We start from the raw sequence: 19,428 nt of genomic DNA, 5'->3' as shown, positions 1-19,428 counted from the left end.
TGAGGACCTGCCTTACAACAGGCCTACAAGCCCTCAGTCCAGCCTCTCTCAGCCTATTGCGGACAGGCTGAGCACTGATGGAGGGATTGTGTGTTCCTGGTGTAACTCGGGCAGATGTTGTTGCCATCCTGTACCTGTCCCGCAGGTGTGATGTTCGGATGTACCGATCCTGTGCAGGTGTTGTTACATGTGGTCTGCCACTGCGAGGACGATCAGCTGTTCGTCCTGTCTCCCTGTAGCTCTGTCTTAGGCATCTCACAGTACGGACATTGCAATTTATTGCCCTGGCCACATCTGCAGTCCTCATGCCTCTTTGCAGCATGCCTAAGGCACGTTCACGTAGATGAGCAGGGACTCTGGGCATCTTTATTTTGGTGTTTTCCAGAGTCAGTAGAAAGGCCTCTTTAGTGTCCTAAGTTTTCATAACTGTTCATTAATTGTTTATGGTTCATTGAACAAGCATGGGAAAGTGTTTAAACCCTTTACAATGAAGATCTGTGAAGTTATTTGGGGTTTTACGAATTATCTTTGAAAGACAGGGTTGTGAAAAAAGGATGTTTCTTTTTTTGCTGAGTTTAGTATGTGTGTCATAAATGGCACCCTATTCCCTATGGGCCCGGGTCAAAAATAGTGTACCATATAGAGAATATGATGCCATTGGTGATGCAGCCTTAGTACATGTTCAGTCAGCTAAGTCAAATCAATAAGGGCTTGAAATTAAGGCCTGTACTGTGCGTCCATAGAGGTCGGTCAGTGGTACTCTTATAGGAGGAAAATATAGCCCATATTACTATGAATCCAGAGACTAGAAGTGGATATCATTCAGTTAAATGACCTGAAGGTTGCTTAGGCACTGCATTGACTCAAGTCCTCAACTCTGTGCCAAGCACTTACTACATCTCACTGATACTCAACATTTTCACAATGAAAATGGGGAGTGTTCTTCAGCACACCTGCTAACCTGTCTGAGACTAAGGGCTCGATTCAATCCGTAGCTCAGAATATCTGCGTTGTAGTGCAGTTCACATTTAAAGGTAATTTCCGATTGAGCCGACGTATCGTTTACCATGAATGCAGTCTCCGCGACCTTGGGAACATTGCTTTTAATTGTTTAATCGTGCTATAAAGCGGATCACCATACTTTACAGTTGGGATGAGGTTTTGATGATGGTGTACCGTGCATTTTTTTCTCCACACATAGTGTTGTGTGTTCCTTCCTTCCAAACAACTCAACTTTAGTTTAATTTGTCCACAGATTATTTTGCCAGAAGCGTTGTGGAACATCCAGATGCTCTTTTGCGAACTTCAGACATGCAGCAATGTTTTTTTTGGACAGCAGTGGCTTCTTCTGTGGTGTCTTCCCATGAACACCATTCTTGTTTAGTGTTTTACATATTGTAGACTCGTCAACAGAGATGTTAGCATGTTCCAGAGATTTCTGTTAGTCTTTAGTTGACACTAGGATTCTTCTCTTAGGGCTGGGGGCAGTATTTTCACGGCCGGATGAAAAACGTACCCAATTTAAACAGGTTACTACTCTGTCCCAGAAACTAGAATATGCATATTATTAGTAGATTTGGATAGAAAACACTCTGAAGTTTCTAAAACCGTTTGAATGGTGTCTGTGAGTATAACAGAACTCATATGGCAGGCAAAAACCTGAGAAAAAGTCAAGCAGGAAGTGGAAAATCTGAGGTTGTAGTTTTTTCAAGTGATTGCCTTGACTGTATACAGTGACTTAGGGTTCATTTTGCACTTCCTAAAGCTTCCACTAGATGTCAGCAGTCTTTAGAACGGTGTTTGACGATTCTATGGTGAATTTGAAGGGAATACCAGCTGTGGTAAACTGGTGTCCCATTATAAGGCATGGGCTCAAGTCACGCGCAAGGACTTGGGAGGGAGCTGAGTTCATATTCACTCCTAAAGAGAACGGATAGGTCCGGTTGGAATTTTATTCAAGGTATATGATAAAAACAACCTAAAGATTGATTCTATACATCGTTTGACATGTTTCTACAAACTGTAGTATAACTTTTTTGACTTTTCATCTGGACTAAGTAAGCACACGCGTAGTGGATTCGGATAGTGAACCATAACACGCGAACAAAATTGATTATTTTGAAATAAATATGAACTTTATCGAACATTTATTGAGGAGCAGGGATTTCTGGGAGTGCCTTCTGATAAAGATAATCAAAGGTAAGTGAATACTTATAATGTCATTTCTTAGTTTTATTGACTCCAAGATGGCGGGTTTCTGTTTCTGTTGTTAGTGTCATCTGGGCTGTACTCAGATTATTGCAAATTGTGCTTTCGCCGTGAACCTTTTTTGAAATCTGACAAAGCGGTAGCATTTAGGGGAAGTGTATCTATAATTCTGTGCATAACACTTCTATATTGATCAATGTTTACGATGAGAATTTACGTACTATGTGTGCTCATTGTGCTCATTCACTGACAGGTTTGGAGGGAAAACATTTCTCAACATTACGTGCCAATGTAAAATGCTGTTTTTGGATATAAATATGAACTTTATCGAGCAAAAGATACATGTATTGTGTAACATAATGTCCTAGGAGTGTCATCTGATGAAGATCGTCAAAGGTTAGTGCTTCATTTAGCTGTGTTTTGGGTTTTTGTGATGCATCTAGTTGCTTGGAAAATGGCTGTGTGGTGTTTCTTGTGAAGTTTATGTCCTAACATAATCAAATTTTATGCTTTCGCCGTAAAGCCTTTTTGAAATCGGACAATGTGGTTAGATTAACGAGAGGTTTATCTTTAAAATGGTGTAAAATTGTTGATTGTTTGAGAAAATGGAATTATGAGATTTTAGCTGTTTAAATTTGGCGCTCTGATTTTCCACTGGCTCTTGTCAAAATCAATCCCGTTAACGGGATGAGAACGGGAAGGGGTCACCAACAGGTTAACCTCATTGAGCATTCTGCGCTGTGCACTTGCTGTCATCTTTGCAGGATGGCCACTCCTAGGGAGAGTAGCAACAGCGCTGAACTTTATCCATTTATAGACAATTTCTCTTACCGTGGACTGATGAACATCAAGGCTTTTAGAGATACTTTTGTAACCCTTTCCAGCTATATGCATGTCAACAATTCTTAATACTGGGTCTTCTGAGATGTCTTTTGTTCGAGGCATGGTTCACACCAGGCATTGCCTCTAGAAAATGGCAAACTCAAATTTTGTGAGTGTAACTAACATCTCCAATCTCGTCTCAATGATTGTACTCAAGGTTAACTGACTCCTGACTCCAATTAGCTTTTAGAGAAGCCTAGGGGTTCGCATACCTTTTCCAACCTACACTGGGACTGTTTAAATGATGTATTCAATATAGACAAGACAAATACAAGAATTAGTGTGTTATTAGTTTAAGCAGACTGTGTTTGTCTGTTGTTGGGACTTAGATGAAGATCAGATCAAATGTTATGACCAATTTATGCAGAAAACCAGATAATTCCAAAGGGTTCACATACTTTTTCTTGCCACTGTATATAGTTCACATGAAGTTACAGTCAGCTTAGCTACAAACTATATAGCCACAGACTTCAGAGAAGCTTGGACACAATACATACAAGAGTGAACAGAAAACCCCCTACGAAGAGCAACAGAATTAAAGACAACAACAAAAACGACCCTGAACAATGGCTGTATGAAAGTTGAGTAGCTGACCTACGTATGTGACTGCCAGACATGGGACGCAAGTTATTTTAAGTGCAAAGCAACAATGCCCCTACACAAGCAAGGCCTCTGAGCGTTCACAGTGCATACCAACCATTCACAAGATTCCCATCCACCTCATGTAGCCTAAGCAGAGAGCTGCATTTGATTAACATCCACCCAGGATAAAGAAGTTGTTTTTCAAACCAGACTTCACAGTTGGCTGTAACCACTGAGGTAAAACTCATGTTCATTGTTGAGCTTTTCCAGATGTAAAAATGATTTCTATTACCATGGTGTTACAAAGTGAATACTATACAGAGTCTATGAAGCAGATTTGTTTACACTCCAAATCTTAAACGTCATTTTAGACAGGTAGCCTAGCGGTTAAGAGCATTGGGCCAAGAACCGAAAGGTCGCTGGTTCAAATCCCCTAGCCGAGTAGTTGAAAAATATGTTGATGTACCCTTGAGCAAGGCACTTAACCCTAATAGCTCCTGTAAGTCATTCTGAATAAGACCACCTGCTAAATGATTAAAATGTAAATGTACACTCGGCTAACAGCATGATCCAATCCATCAACTCTGGTTTATAACACATGGAAATAAGAGATATTTCAAATCAACATGACAGCTGGTGCAAAGGTGGGATTTTTTATTCTTTAAAGTAATCAGTGTGGATATAAAGAAATGTTTCTATAAATATAATGTTTTTAATAACAAACAAATGCAGAATACCAGAATTAAACATAATAGATGTCAAAGGCATGAACATGTTGTTTAATAGAGAGCCATCCATGCATTTAGGGTAAAATAACTTTCATGCATTTGACAAGAACATAACAGAAGAAGCGTGAGGTGGGGACAGATCACGGTGTCTTCCTTTATAAAGCCTAAAGACAGCTGCTCATCCTGCATGGTTAGCACCCACCCACACACACACACACACACACACACACACACACACACACACACACACACACACACACACACACACACACACACACACACACACACACACACACACACACACACACACACACTTAACCAGGAGAGAAATGACTCAGGGGTGAAAGGGGACTGCTTCAAGCTGCCACCTGGGCCAATTGTAAAAAACAACTGCCACATTTTGCCAACAATTACCTTGTGGGGAATATTCATTTTCTGACTCTGATTACCTGTAGGTCTGAAATTTACAAAACGCACTGTCCTATCTCCTTCAATGATTAATTTGTTTTCAGTTTTGATAAGCCAATTATACAGCCAGCTGTAGAGTAGGCTACTGCATATTTCAGCTGTCTGTCTGTCTGTCTGTCTGTCTGTCTGTCTGTCTGTCTGTCTGTCTGTCTGTCTGTCTGTCTGTCTGTCTGTGAGAAAGCATTAGAGAGTGCAGCTGATGTGTTATTTAGCCCACCTCTGAGTCTGAGCTGTCTCTGTCCAGCATTCTGTATTCCCCTAGCCTGGTCCAAGACCTGATTGTGCTGTCCTGCCTACTCCTATGGTTCTTCGGGGTTGGCAAGACAGTACAAACAGATCTGGGACCAGGCTAGTATTTCTCCTCAAAGTGCTCAAAAAGGTCAACAAAAGGCACAAACAACGTGTGTCTGTTCTGTGTTAATAGGCAGCAAGGATATCTGAAACACATAAACAAAATGTTGAAAAGATCCTGCAAATGGTTTACTTTCATTCTATTAAAATATTTTGTTGTAATCACCAAAAGACGGCTTTTAACTTTGGTGAAAGTATTCAGGCTAAATTTGGGGCTAAATGTTCTCATTCTAGCTTAAAGTACTGTAGGTTATAAAAACGTGTATTTGGAGGATTCATGTCATGTCGGCTACACAGTACATGTGCACACAATCCCAGACCTATAGCTACTTTCTTGTTTTAAAAATGTTGATTGTACTTTTAACCGTCAAATCCAAGGCATTTAGAAATATGTTGAAAACATAATCCCAAACCTATACCTCGTTTTAAAATACATGTTGATTGTATTTTTAACCTTCAAATCCCAGGCATTTAGGCATTTAGAAATATGTTGAATAGAAGAGAACAGTTGGACAGAAAGAACAGCAGTATTATGGGGGATAAGGACCCACGAGGAAGCAATTGTTTTCACGGGACTCTGCTGCTTAGAATAGAAACAATGTTCTGAGCCAGTCTACTGATCAAAGACGGCTCCAACCCTCTCCCAGCAGTGACCGAGCCAACTCAACCGCTCCAACCCTCTCCCAGCAGTGACCGAGCCAACTCAACCGCTCCAACCCTCTCCCAGCAGTGACCGAGCCAACTCAGGTCCTAAGACAATCACATCCTTCATGCTAAATGCTCAGTCAGCTGGCTCTTTATCACCAAGGTCCATTTCCATTATGCCCAAAGTGTGTCAAATAAATGTTGGTTTTAATAGAGGGAAACAACTAAAAAAGAGAATTTTGATCTTTAAATACAAATATATACTTACAAAAATGTTTTATGTACAATAGAAACATCATGTACCAATGAATGTCTCTGCATGGCAATTAAGTCCAAAAACGATTATCATTCATTCAGTCTGTAAATAAACCGTTCTGTTTTTGTGTGTGGGGGACACCCATCATAGGCTACAGTACATCCAGAGGTCTCGCCCCACTCAGACCACTCACACCGTGGTCTCTCCCTGGTTGTTGTTAGCCAGTCTCGTATAAAACCTCTTCCAGGAGTTGAGGGTCTTCCCAGACCAGATCCAGAACCCGGACGTTATCCCCACGATCAGAGTCATGAGGTACTTGATCATGAAGACGGTGAAGTCGGGGCTCATGTTGGGGTGTGGGTGGGCCGGACAGGGCACGGCGTATGTCTTACACGTCTGGCTGATCCACGTCCTCTCCCACTGCTCCCGGAAGGCCTGCTCGTAGAAGTAGCAGGCGATGACGATGGTGGCGGGGACGGTGTAGAGCACGCTGAAGATCCCTATCCTCACCATCAGCTTCTCCAGCTTCTCCGTCTTGGTGCCGTCGTGCTTCATGATGGTTCTGATCCGGAACAGAGACACGAAGCCAGCCAGGAGGAACGAGGTGCCGATAAAGAGGTAGACGAAGAGCGGTGCCAGGACGAAGCCTCGGAGAGCGTCCACGCTGTTGATGCCCACAAAGCACACGCCGCTAAGGACATCCCCGTCCACCTGGCCCACCGCCAGGATAGTGATGGTCTTAATGGCGGGCACAGCCCACGCCGCCAGGTGGAAGTACTGCGAGTTGGCCTCGATGGCTTCGTGACCCCACTTCATCCCTGCTGCCAGGAACCAGGTGAGGGCCAGGATGACCCACCAGATGGAGCTGGCCATGCTGAAAAAATACAACATCATGAAGAGGATGGTACAACCCTCCTTTTTGGTACCCTGCACCACAGTCCTAATGTCGTTGTCAAACCTGTCATTGCAAACCACCTTGTCCTCAAGGAGAAATCCAGCTATGTAGGCAATGGATACCATGGTGTAGCAACCGGATAGGAAGATAATAGGACGCTCAGGGTAGCTGAAGCGCTTCATGTCCACTAGATAGGTTAGAACGGTAAATAACGTGGATGCACAACATAACACGGACCAGATTACTATCCATATCCTGGCGAATTTTAACTCTTCCTCGCTGAAGTACATCATTCCGTTAGATTTCTTTGGCTCACACGGTGCGCCACAGTCATCCTCACCGAGAAAACGGTAATTCAAATAAGTGGGTACTTTCAGCGAAGCCGGGCACTTGAACTGTCCTTTTACAATCCCAGTATCATGCGGAGGCTCCGTTACATCGGGGGTGGGATTGACCGGTGTGCTTTGACCCGACATATTCTGCCCGACGCACAGCTCGCCCGCTCCGTGAACCGGGAAAGACTCGCACACGAGCCTTTCCGGCCACTGAAATCCGAATTTGTTCATGAGCGCCTCGCAGCCCTGTCTCGCCCTCTCGCACAGTGACCTGCACGGGGGAAGCGCCTGCTCAAGCACCGTGCACACAGGCGCATACATGGAGCAGAGGAAAAACTTTAAATCAGGAGAACACTGAACTTTCACAAGCGGGTAAAACTGGTGTACCTCGAGCCCTGCGTCCTCCTGGGATGTGTGTCCTAGTAAATTTGGCATGATGGTCTCGTTGTATGCGATGTCCGTACAAAGTGGAATAGAAATCGGTTGGCAAAAGCCGTGCTCCGGAATAGACATTCCCCGGTCGCCATACTGTCCATTTACCCTTATAGATCCTAAACTGATCAATAAAAACACCTGCAAAAATATACACAGTACTCTGTTATAATCCATTGCGAAAGCATTACGCACGGCCACAGACATACTTTCTTTGCGGTTTCTTCCAAAACTAGCTAGCTCGCCAGCTAGCGAGAAACTACTTCCCCGCTCCCTTTCTTTGTTGGGTTTTTCTTTCCTTGTAAATGTACTCCCTTCCTGCGTAACTTTTGGTTGTTTTTGCTTCTCCCCGCCGTTGCGCAGAGATGTTGTAGGTCCCCAAAAATAAAAAAATATCGCTGACAGAATTTGGAGAAAAAAATCCGACCTACTATACACAACACACAGGTCCGGACTCCACAATGTTCTTCTGCTACTCTAGCTGCCCGAACAAACCTGATAGCCTCTCTCTGCTCTGCGCTGTTCAAACCTGTTTCCAGGCGCCCTGCCGTCTCAGTGAGCCGTCTCTCTCTCCTCCATATGGAAAAAAGGGTTGGACTAACAGATGCAAGGTTTAGGGATCGTCTACAATTGCTCATCTTGAGTATGGCTCTCGATTTTTGACTGATGAGTTTCAATGTATTATTTCTATAGCCCGAAACAATATGACATATTTTCTATAAGAATTATGCCCTTATAAATAGGCCTCTGATATTCTGAAAGCCACATCTAGGACTACTGATGGAAAAGGAAATATTATTTTTCAAATCTGACAGTAGTCCTACTGTTTATATGAGCAAACCCTTTACCCTTAATGTATATGTTCATTTAAACTGTGAGGTATTGACTAAGAGATATCCTATTCCACCTCCTCAAATAGTCTACTATTGTAACAGTCCAGACCCCCTTGATATTATCATCCAGTAAAACTGTGTGTGACTGTAAAACAAACTAAATAAATGCCATGCGCTTTCCATATTACAAATGACTATAGCCTAAATGGGTCTTTTAGAGAGGGAAGAACAACCAGCATCATTTTAATCGGTTTCCCCTTTCAACCATAATGTTGTCTCCACCGTTAGGCCCCAGAGACAGGGATGAAAGTGGTTTGTCACCATGAGCCTTTGGGATCAGAGGGGTTTCAAACCCAGCTCCCACAGTGGTGCGCGCAGAGGGAACAGTGGGAGGGAGAGACACTGTGTAGAGGAGAACAGGAAGGAAACCGTGAGAGAGAAAAGAGAGAGAGAGACCCTGTGCAGAACACCAAAGGAAGGAAGAGAGAAACTCCACTACAGTGAGCTTAACAGAGCAGTCCTGCCCCCCTTGACTTTCAGGGAGTCTATCATTTCTCATTTGTCATCAACTGTACTGTACTGTACCTTACTGTTCACCAGAGTTATATTAGATAATGTAAGGCTGTTTATTGTACAATAACAGTATCATAGCAACATAAATAATAATCGAATCAACTACTGTTGCAACCATCAATAACTCTATGACCAGTTATAGAGCATCAATAATATGATTAGCCCAAGTGATGTGCATCAAAACGTATTTCTAGTTATCAACCTGTGGTTATGTGTGCACAGGAGACTGTCACAGAGCACTCTCTATTGAGAATTCAAAACAACATGACCCACCAGCTGAGGCCAAGCAAATACAGAGGACCCCTAATGTTAATCAGTCACCTAGGGATTCTGACTGGTTAGGAGGCATGTCTGTCAGTGGGATGGAGAGGGAGTCAATAAGTATGTAATATATCCTGACAGAAGAATGCAGTGAGACTTGGTTCTTCAAGCTACACCTTGCCAAGAGAGACACACAAACTCAAAATGACTTATGTTACTAAATGTCTTGTTTTAGGGCTGCGTGTCTAGCCAAGTCTATTCAGTTTGGAATAAAGTTGTCCAGAGCAATCAACGTTACAAAGACAAAGTTAAAACCTTGAGTCAGATTTGACCTTGATGCAGTTGATCTATGAGCCAACATTAAAGAGATAAACTGGAATTAACTATTGGAAATGCATTTTTTAGTGGGGAATTTTTGGTGCAAAACAGTTTCAGAACCATTTATGACCACATGCAATAACCACAGAATAGAATAGAATGACTTCATGTTTTTCCAAAGAAACTTTAAAAACGTTATGAACATTACATTCTTACAGCACACATTGTGTTGTTGGGGTTTCCATGTATTTTTCTCCTACCTATCTGTCACAGCAGTCATTATGACCTGGAGGTTGTTTGTTTTCATGTTATAAAGTATATCTGTTTAAAGACCAGTAGGCTTGAAAACTGTACTCATAAGTGAAGTTACATACATGTTCTAATATGCATCCCAAATGGCACCCTATTCCCTATATAGTGCACTACATTTAACCAGGGCCCATAGGGATGCACTTTGGGATGCAGACTTGGAGATGTTGTTGACCTATTGGTATGGTTTGAATCAGAGACATAACACCTTGGTGGGTGTCCAGAGAAAACACTGTTGTGGTTTCAATACAAAGAAGGACTCTGTAATCAGGCCAGCTGAGCTCACATCAAACAGGACTGGTAATACAGGATAAATCACTAGAAACTGTTGCTGGTGCAGTTTAGTAAATTATGCCTTAAAAAAATGAAGTACGGTACTTAGATCAATTCCAGGGATAACTAATTTCAGGAAATAGCTAACTATGTAAATACTGATGAATAGGAGGATAAAGACAACCAATATCCACACTAGCATGACCACACTGGATTGGAGTTGTGGTAGAATTAGTATGAAGTAAGTATGTAATACATGACCTAACAACAGCTGTTTTGCATTGGTAGCTGAACACAGTTTGAAGCATTAATAAACTTTATTTATTTCAGGTAAACCAACAATAAACAACATTTACAGAAGGACATTACATCTTCCATAATAACATTACATACAGGTCGTAACAAATAGGTAATGCAACAGCTATTCTACTATTATATTCTACGTTTCAGTTTATAAAGTGACCGGTAACACTTCTTCTATGTCCGAAACCACTTGTGAAAAATGATGTATTTTCAGAGCATCATACAAAAAAGAAAAAATAGATATGCAAGTGAAGCTTTTTTTTTTACTGTAAAACACAGATTCAGTGTTGAGTACAGCGGGGGTTGCATGTCTGGTTCCAAAACGCCTTTCCCAACATATACTGTACGTCTACGCAGTTAAGAAACTGACAAGGCCCAAAAATATACTGTATGTGTATATATCCATATATATTTAATACGAATCCTCTCTTTTACGGCGTTAAGGTGACACCCGTGACCCTGTATGTACGTAAACATAGTATAAGCGTCACTATTACATTTTACACAAGGCATTTCCCCTCCCCTTTTATATACAGCCTAGTAAGACAGTTTATAACAAAGGATACAAAATGATTAAATATTGACATGTAACTCGAAATATGACAGATTTTAATGGTGTATTTGTAAATGCATTTTTTAAAACATCTGGAAGTTGACCTTAACAAGCAAGAACCAATGGTAACATTAAAATGATAGTAGGCCCCATTCAATTGTTAATCATTTTGACCGTCACAGTGCTCAATGTGCAATTTCACTACTTCTTTCCCAAGATTTCCCTTCATACAGAAAATGCTTTTAATTCCCGAAGGAGAAAAAAAGAGCTTTCAGGAACTCCACCCACGCAGGCAGGCTGGCAGTCCAAAATATATACAGTATTTTCATGTTTATGTGATATCGCAGGCAGGCGGCAAAGGAAGAAACTTCTGGGACACAAAGGCACAAAATAAAAAGGGGGGAAAAGAAAGGTGATATGCCACACACACAGAAAGCAGGAGAGTAACGCATCAAAACAAATGATTCAGCTGCTTAATACCTCCTGTATCCCATAAAGCCATGCAAGGCCGAGCAGAGCGAGCGGCGATCTATCTCAGCAGAGCTCTCTGGTATTAACCCTCCTCTGTCACGCTGCTTTAGTCACATTAAGACGCCACTCTAGATTCTCCTCCCTTCCTCACTACCACGACACAGAGTCACTTGCCACACCAGGAATGACACTGAAGTCCTATGAAATCACTTCAAGTATCTGTACTAGTTCTCCTTAAAAAGTCTGTTCATCACTGGGGTTGGAAACTGGGGTCTGTTGGCCTATATTACGGTTGCCAAGGGAGGGCACTGATATTTCTAGTCTGTGCAGGCAAGAGCATGTGATTAAGGACAACACAGGTGCAAAAAGGGACATTTTTAATAAGCTGGAATGTACAGTAGGGCAAATAGATTGAAAAAGTGCATTCTCAAAAAGCTAATGACACAAGTCGTCACTATCACTGTGTTTCTCTGTCGTTGCCTCGAGTGCTCTATACCACACCAACCACCACTAGAGATGGTGGGACAATTAAAGCTGTACCATAACATGGACTTGGCCATATGGCGAATCATGTCAAAGCCTTCTACAAGACTCATTTCTTTTTAGTGTCTCCTCCTCCTCTTCCTCCTCCCTCGATGATAGACTAGCAGGTGAGGCAGGGGTGGAGAGGGACTGTGTGTGGCCAAGTGTCTACAGTATTTTACCTGTGACTGTCTCTCATGTGTTCTCATGTGTTCTCATGTATGTGTGTGTGTGTGTGTGTGTGTGTGTGTGTGTGTGTGTGTGTGTGTGTGAGTGTGTGTGTGTTAGCGTGTGTGTGTGAGCGTGTGTGTAATCTCTCCTGATAGTCAGTGTGTGTCCATGATGTCTCACTCAGAACTCTCCTCCCCCTCCTCTACATGTGAACAGTACAGGCCCATTCAGATTAGTGGTAGATTTCAAATCAATCCATAAAAAGTGAACCCATATTCTCCATGTTACTGGTCATTGCTATATTACCTAGCTCACACATGACTAATATGAGCAGATATTTTTACACAAAACAACACCCAGCTGAAAATCGAACACAAAGAGATCTTTGCACCAGCCAATGTAACATAGTACCCAAGAAACAAAACAATTTGTTAGATCAATATCATACGATATCATAAAAAGTGCTCCTAATAATTTTATTAATGTGATAGCTGAGACAAACAGACGATGACGTAATCGTCTAATAACATTTGTGATGACGTCTGATATACAGTACATTACTGGACGGTGACGGTATCAAAGGACGAGAAGGAGAAGAGGATTGTCATGGGTCGAAGTAACCAAGAGATCAAAATCCCACTGAGCCTATTGCCATTGTGTTTTACCATCTAGATACAGTGTACAACAGGATGCGGTATAGATAACAGTACCTCATGGCCTACATGGAAGCACCAATGAAAGGGTATAGCCCATATTGCCCATGTTTGATGCACACACAACCACACAGATATAACACACACACATACACACACACACACACACACACTGAGACGAACCACAGCGAATGTAACATATAACATGTGACTCTTCACGATGTCATCGGTGCTCATTGCTTTGTGTGTATGCATCATCTCTAGCAGAGACTAACGGATTATTATCACCAATATCACTATTACAGGATTACTAACATTGCTCTTATAATTATTATTGATTTGATGTCATTTGACTCTGGCCTGACAGTTACAGAGGAGGAACAGTTCAAAGTTAAAGAGAAACATTACTACCGCTTGTCATTCTCAGTTAAAGTTTGTGTTGTGTGAGTTAAACTGTCCAGGGGGTGTGTATCTGTGTTTGTGTACGTGTGAGTTTGTGCATGCGTGTGTGAATGCATGCAAGTGCAGCATGTTAGTGAAAGAATTGAAGCTTTCTTGGAGTCCATGATATATTTTCTAAATATGAGTATACTGTACATACAAATATACATTCTTACATTGGTAGTTAGAAACACAAGCCACAGTATGTATCAATAGTATTGTAAAGACCCTTGATGATTAAGGGTATTGTAAATGTGTCAACGATATATGAGTATCATAACATTATAAAAGTCAACAAAAATTGCAAATTATAAAACTGAAATTGGAGGTGTCACCCACCAAAATGTATACACTCAGGCACACAAACACACACACACACCACACACACGGTTGGAAAAGTAATAAGTTAAAGAAACAGAAGAGGGTATGTGATCCCGGTGGCTCCTCCATCTCAGTGTCTTTGTCCTTCTCTCTTGGACTGACCACAGCAGCAACCTGAAAAACACAGACACAAACACACGAGTTAATCTGCCAACTGGAAATAAACTAATCACAACTACCTTATTTCTGAACGACCCCTTTGGAGAGAAGTAGAGAGAGAGAGAGAGAGAGAGAGAGAGAGAGAGAGAGAGAGAGAGAGAGAGAGAAGTAGAGAGAGAGATGTAGAGAGAGAGAAAGAGAGAGACAGAGAGAGAGAGAGAGAGAGAGAGAGAGAGAGAGAAGTAGAGAGAGAGAGAGAGAGAGAGAGAGAGAGAGAGAAGTAGAGAGAGAGAAGTAGAGAGAGAGAAGTAGAGAGAGAGAGAGAGAGAGAGAGAGAGAGAGAGAGAGAGAAGTAGAGAGAGAGAGAGAGAGAGAGAGAGAGAGAGAGAGAGAAGTAGAGAGAGAGAAAGAGAGAGAGAGAGAGAAGTAGAGAGAGAGATGTAGAGAGAGAGAAAGAGAGAGAGAGAGAGAGAGAGAGAGATCAACAAAAATCTTAAAGATGTTGACATCATCATTCTGCAGGAGACATGGTGTAAGGCTGACATTGTCACTCACTGTCCCACAGGCTACAGAGGTAATTGTGCCATCACAGCTCTGTCAATAGAGGCAGAGACTCTGGAGGACTGATCATTTGGTACAAATCCGAACTACAAAATCTAATTGATCCCCTCAAAATTGGTAAATATCACATTTGGTTAAAACTGAAAAAAGAACTTGTACTGACAGAAAAATATGTGTTCCTTTGCGCAATATATACCCCCCCCTCCCCAGAATCCACATATTACTCAGAGGAGATCTTCCCCACCCTTGAGGAAGAGACGTGCCATTTCCAGGCCCAGGGAAATGTGCTCATTTGTGGAACACTACCTGATCTAACGAGCACACGAGGAAACAGCTTTATTACAGGCCATACTGTTTCTAACTGTCTTAACTTCACTAGGGTAGGGGGCAGCATTCAGAACTTTGGATGAAAAGCATGCCAAAATTAAACTGCCTGCTACTCAGGCCCAGAAGCTAGGATATGCATGTAATTGGTAGATTTGGATAGAAAACACTATAAAGTTTCCAAAACTGTTAAAATAATGTCTGTGAGTATAACAGAACTGATATGGCAGGCAAAAACCGGAGGAAAATCCATCCAGGAAATACTATTCTTTTGAAAGGCTGTTTTTCCATTGAAAGCCTATCCACCATACAAAGACTTAGGACCCAGTTCACGATCTCTATGGCTTCTTCTACACGTGGCCAGTCTTTAGGCATTGTTTCAGGCTTTTACTCTGAAAAATTAGGGAGCTACAGCACTTTCAATGAGTGGAAAGTGGAGATTTCCAGACATGAGTTCAGTGCGCGATCGGGAGCGCACCTTTCTTGTTTCTCCTTTTCTATTCACGAAGCTTTTGTCCAGTTTAAATATTATTGATTATTTATGACAAAAACAACCTGAGGATTGATTTTAAACATCGTTTGACATGTTTCTACGAACTTCTATTGTACTTTTTAGATTTTTCATCTGTCTGTTGTGACAGCGTTTTATTCCAATGGATTGCTGAACAAAACACACCAACAAAACGGAGGTTTTTGGACATAAAGAGGGACATTATCGAACAAAATGAACATTTATTGTGTAACATGGAGTCTTCGGAGTGCAACCATATGAAGATCATCAAAGGTAAGTGATACATTTTATCGCTATTTCTGACTTTTGTTACTCCTCTTCTTGGCAGCTAACTGTTTGTAATGATTTGTCTGCTGGGCGCTATACTCAGATATTCGCATGGTTTGCTTTCGCTGTGAAACCTTTTTGAAATCTGACACAGCGATTGGATTAACAAGAAGATTATCTTTAAGCTGGTGTATAACATTTGTATAAATTTCACGCTCTGCAATTTCACCGGATGTTGTTTGAGACAGTGGATTATTGAACAAAACGTGCAAACAAAACCGAGGTTTTTGGATATAAACATGGACTTTATCGAACAAAACAAACATTTATTGAGTAAATGGGAGTCTTGTGAGTGCAAACATATGAAGATCATCAAAGGTAAGTGATTAATTTCATCACTATTTCTGACTTGTGTCACTCCTCTACTTGGCTTGTTACTGTTTGTAATGATTTGTCTGCTGGGCGCTGTTCTCAGATAATCGCATGGTTTGCTTTCGCCGTAAAGCCTTTTTGAAATCTGACACCGTGGTTGGATTAACAAGAAGTTTATCTTTAAACCCATGTATAACACTCGTATGTGTCATGAATTTTTATAATGAGTATTTCTGTTTTTGAATTTGGCGCTCTGCAATTTCACTGGAAGTTGGCCAACTAGCGTCCCACACCCCCTAGTGAGGGTAATCTCCCCCATAGAAACAACAGTGACAGCCCTGTCAACAAAAACAGAAGGGATCTGTTGCAGCTCTGTAGAAGCCTGGGTCTGTACTTTGTCAATGGTAGGTTACGGGGGGACTCTTTGGGGAGATTCACCTACTGCTCACCTCTTGGCCACAGTACATGATTACAGACATTGATCCTTACTCTCTCAGCTCATTCACTGTCAAGCCACTAACACCTCTGTCTGATCACAGCCAAATTACGTTGTTCCTCAAAAGAACAGACATGGAAACAACCACACATTCACAGCCCAGTAAGCTGTACAACATCAGAAATTCATACAGATGGGCCCAAAACAGCACAGAAGAATACCAGAGAGCAACCTGTAACCAAAATATCCAAACACTCTTAGATATCTTTCTGGATACCACATTCACTCACAGAAAAGAAGGCATCAATCTAGCAGTAAAACACATCAACTATATATTCAGGCAAACGGCAAAAGAAGCACAATTGAAATTGATAAAAAAACTAAACAAAAAAGATCACAGATGACAACTGGTTTGATGCAGATTGTAAAATTATAAGGAAAACACTTAGAACACTATCCAACCAAAAGCACAGAGACCCAAATAATGGTGAATTACACCTTCATTACTGTGAGACTTTAAAACTCTATAAATGTACACTCAGCACCAAAAAAAGCACAGTACAACAGCAAGCAGCTGATACTAATTGAGGAGTCCATAAACACAAACAACTTCTGGCAAAATTGAAGAAAAAAAAAACAATTAAAACAAGAGGAATTAGCGATACAAAATGGTGACATATGGACAACCCATTTTAAAACACTCTACAACACCGTTCAAATTGACACAAACGCAGAACAACGCCAAATTCATGACAAGTTGAATGGATTAGAAACAGCTATAAAGGACAATCAAAATCCATTGGGCTCCTCAATTACTGACCAGGAGCTCTATAAGAAACATCAGGCCCTCAAATTTAAAAAAGCATGCGGACCTGATGGCATCCAAAATGAGATGCTCAAACTCACTAGTGCAGAATTTCAATTGGCTATATTAAAACAGTTTAATTTGATCCTGAGTGTAGACTATTTCCCTGACATTTGGAATCAAGGACTCCAATCTTTAAGAACGGAGACAAATTTGACCCTAACAATTGCAGAGGCATTTGTGTGAACAGTAACCTGGGGAAGGTTTTCTGTAGTATTATAAATATAAGAGTTCTAAACTTCATTAATAAGCACAATGTCTTGAGTAAAACCAAATTGGATTCATACCAAAACATCGCATGACTGATCATATTTACACCCTACACACCCTGATAGATAAGCATGTCCACCAAAATAATAGCAAAATATACGCTTGCTTTATCGACTTCCAAAAAGCATTTGATTCTATTTGGCATACAGGACTCTTCTACAAAGTTATTGAAAGTGGTGTAGGGGGTAAAACATATGACATAATTAAATCAATGTATACTGGCAATATGTGCAGCAGTAAAATTGGCAAGAAAAGAACAGAATTCTTTAACCGGGGGCGGGGCCTTCGCCAGGGTTGCAATCTGAGCCCTGCACTCTTCAATATTTACATCAACGAATTGGCCACTATTCTAGAAAAATATTCAGCCCCTGGTATTACTCTCCTGTCACGACTCCCGCCGAAGTCGGTCCCTCTCCTTGTTCGGGCGGCGTTTGGCGGTCGACGTCACCGGTCTTCTAGCCATCGCCGCTCCACCTTTTCATTTTCCATTTGTTTTGTCTTGTTTTCCCGCACACCTGGTTTACATCCCCTCATTACTCTACGTGTATATTATCCTCTGTTCCCCCCATGTCTGTGTGTGGTATTGTTTGTTGTAAAGTGTATGTGCACTCTAGACTGGTTTGCGACGGGTTATTTCGACCCGTATTTTGTCGTTTTGGGTACAGCGTGTTTTGCCTTATTAAAGTGCTCCGGTTGTTACCCATTTCTGCTCTCCTGCGCCTGACTTCCCTGCAGCCAGTTACGCACCTTTTACAGAATACCACACCATCTAATGGAGTCAGCAGGAGCAGGTACCCCTGTTGTAGGGGTTGAGGAGCGCGTCCGAGAGCATGCGGCGATGCTCCATCATCTCGGCGCCGTTATGGACCGCGTCGTTCACACAATGGACCGCTGGGAGAGACAGGGAGTCCCTCCAGCGCCTCCACCAGCACAACAGGGGTCGCCACTACTCGCCCCTCCTGCACCCGGTCCCAGTGGGGTTCGTCTCGCCCTTCCCGGGGAGTATGATGGGACGGCGGCACGCTGCCAGGGTTCCCTGCTGCAGCTGGACCTATACCTGGCGACCGTCTACCCGGCTCCTTCGGGACGTGAAAGGGTGTCCGCCCTCGTCTCGTGCCTCTCGGGGAAAGCCCTGGAGTGGGCTAACGCCGTGTGGTTAGAAGGAGATGCGGCGCTGAACCACTTCGAGGAGTTCACCCGACTCAATTACCACCCCATCGTTGGGGGGATTGTGCGATAAACCTCCAGGTAGATGCCACACTTCACAGGAGTCACGTGTATCCCCTGTCACAGGCGGAGATGGCGGCTATGGAAACATATGTCTCCGAATCCCTGCGTAAGGGGTTCATTCGGTCCTCCACTTCACCCGCCTCCTTGAGTTTCTTTTCTGTGAAGGAGAAGGAGGGAGGTCTGCGCCTGTGTATTGACTATCGATCCCTAAACCAGATCACTGTGAAGTACAGTTACCCGCTACCTCTCAAAGCCAGAGTGATTGAGTCAATACACGGGGCGCACTTCTTCACCAAACTAGATCTCAGGAGCGCTTACAACCTGGTGCGTATCCGGGAAGGAGACGAGTGGAAGATGGCTTTCAGTACTACCTCAGGGCATTATGAGTACCTCGTAATGCCATACGGGTTGATGAATGCTCCATCAGTCTTCCAAGCCTTTGTAGACTAAATTTTTAGGGACCTGCATGGGCAGGGCGTAGTGGTGTATATTGATGACATTCTGATATACACCGCTGCACGCGCCGAGCATGTGTCCCTTGTGCACAGGGTGCTTGGTCGACTGTTGGAGCATGACCTGTACGTCAAGGCTGAGAAATGCCTGCTCTTCCAGCAGTCTGTCGCCTTCCTAGGGTACCGCATTTCCACCT

At 42.4% G+C, this 19,428-nt stretch overlaps 2 protein-coding genes across 3 annotated transcripts in view; both read right to left on the bottom strand.

Moving 5' to 3' along the window:
* Window positions 1–4,306: 4,306 nt before the first annotated feature.
* On the bottom strand, window positions 4,307–8,354 carry LOC115176472 (frizzled-1). Its single transcript, XM_029736508.1, has one exon. The coding sequence runs from the start codon at window positions 7,987–7,989 to the stop codon at window positions 6,310–6,312; it is 1,680 nt and encodes a 559-aa protein (XP_029592368.1). The 5' UTR covers window positions 7,990–8,354; the 3' UTR covers window positions 4,307–6,309.
* A 2,293-nt stretch (window positions 8,355–10,647) lies between these two features.
* LOC115177480 (cyclin-dependent kinase 14) overlaps window positions 10,648–19,428 on the bottom strand; it is a 207,782-nt gene continuing 199,001 nt past the window's right edge. For both annotated transcript variants that reach the window (XM_029738290.1, XM_029738291.1), the window contains one exon: window positions 10,648–13,958. The gene's annotated coding sequence lies outside the window, so the exon portion shown is untranslated. The remainder of the gene's footprint in view (window positions 13,959–19,428) is intronic.

Source organism: Salmo trutta, chromosome 37, assembly GCF_901001165.1.
Source record: "Salmo trutta chromosome 37, fSalTru1.1, whole genome shotgun sequence".
Lineage (NCBI taxonomy): Eukaryota > Metazoa > Chordata > Actinopteri > Salmoniformes > Salmonidae > Salmo > Salmo trutta.
The sequence above is the reverse complement of the archived record's forward strand: the minus strand, read 5'-3'. Positions and strand labels throughout refer to the sequence as shown.

Coding starts and splice junctions, on each gene's coding strand:
- LOC115176472 (XM_029736508.1), bottom strand. CDS start 7,989: ATGTCTGTGGCCGTGCGTAATGCTTTCGCAATGGATTATAACAGAGTA.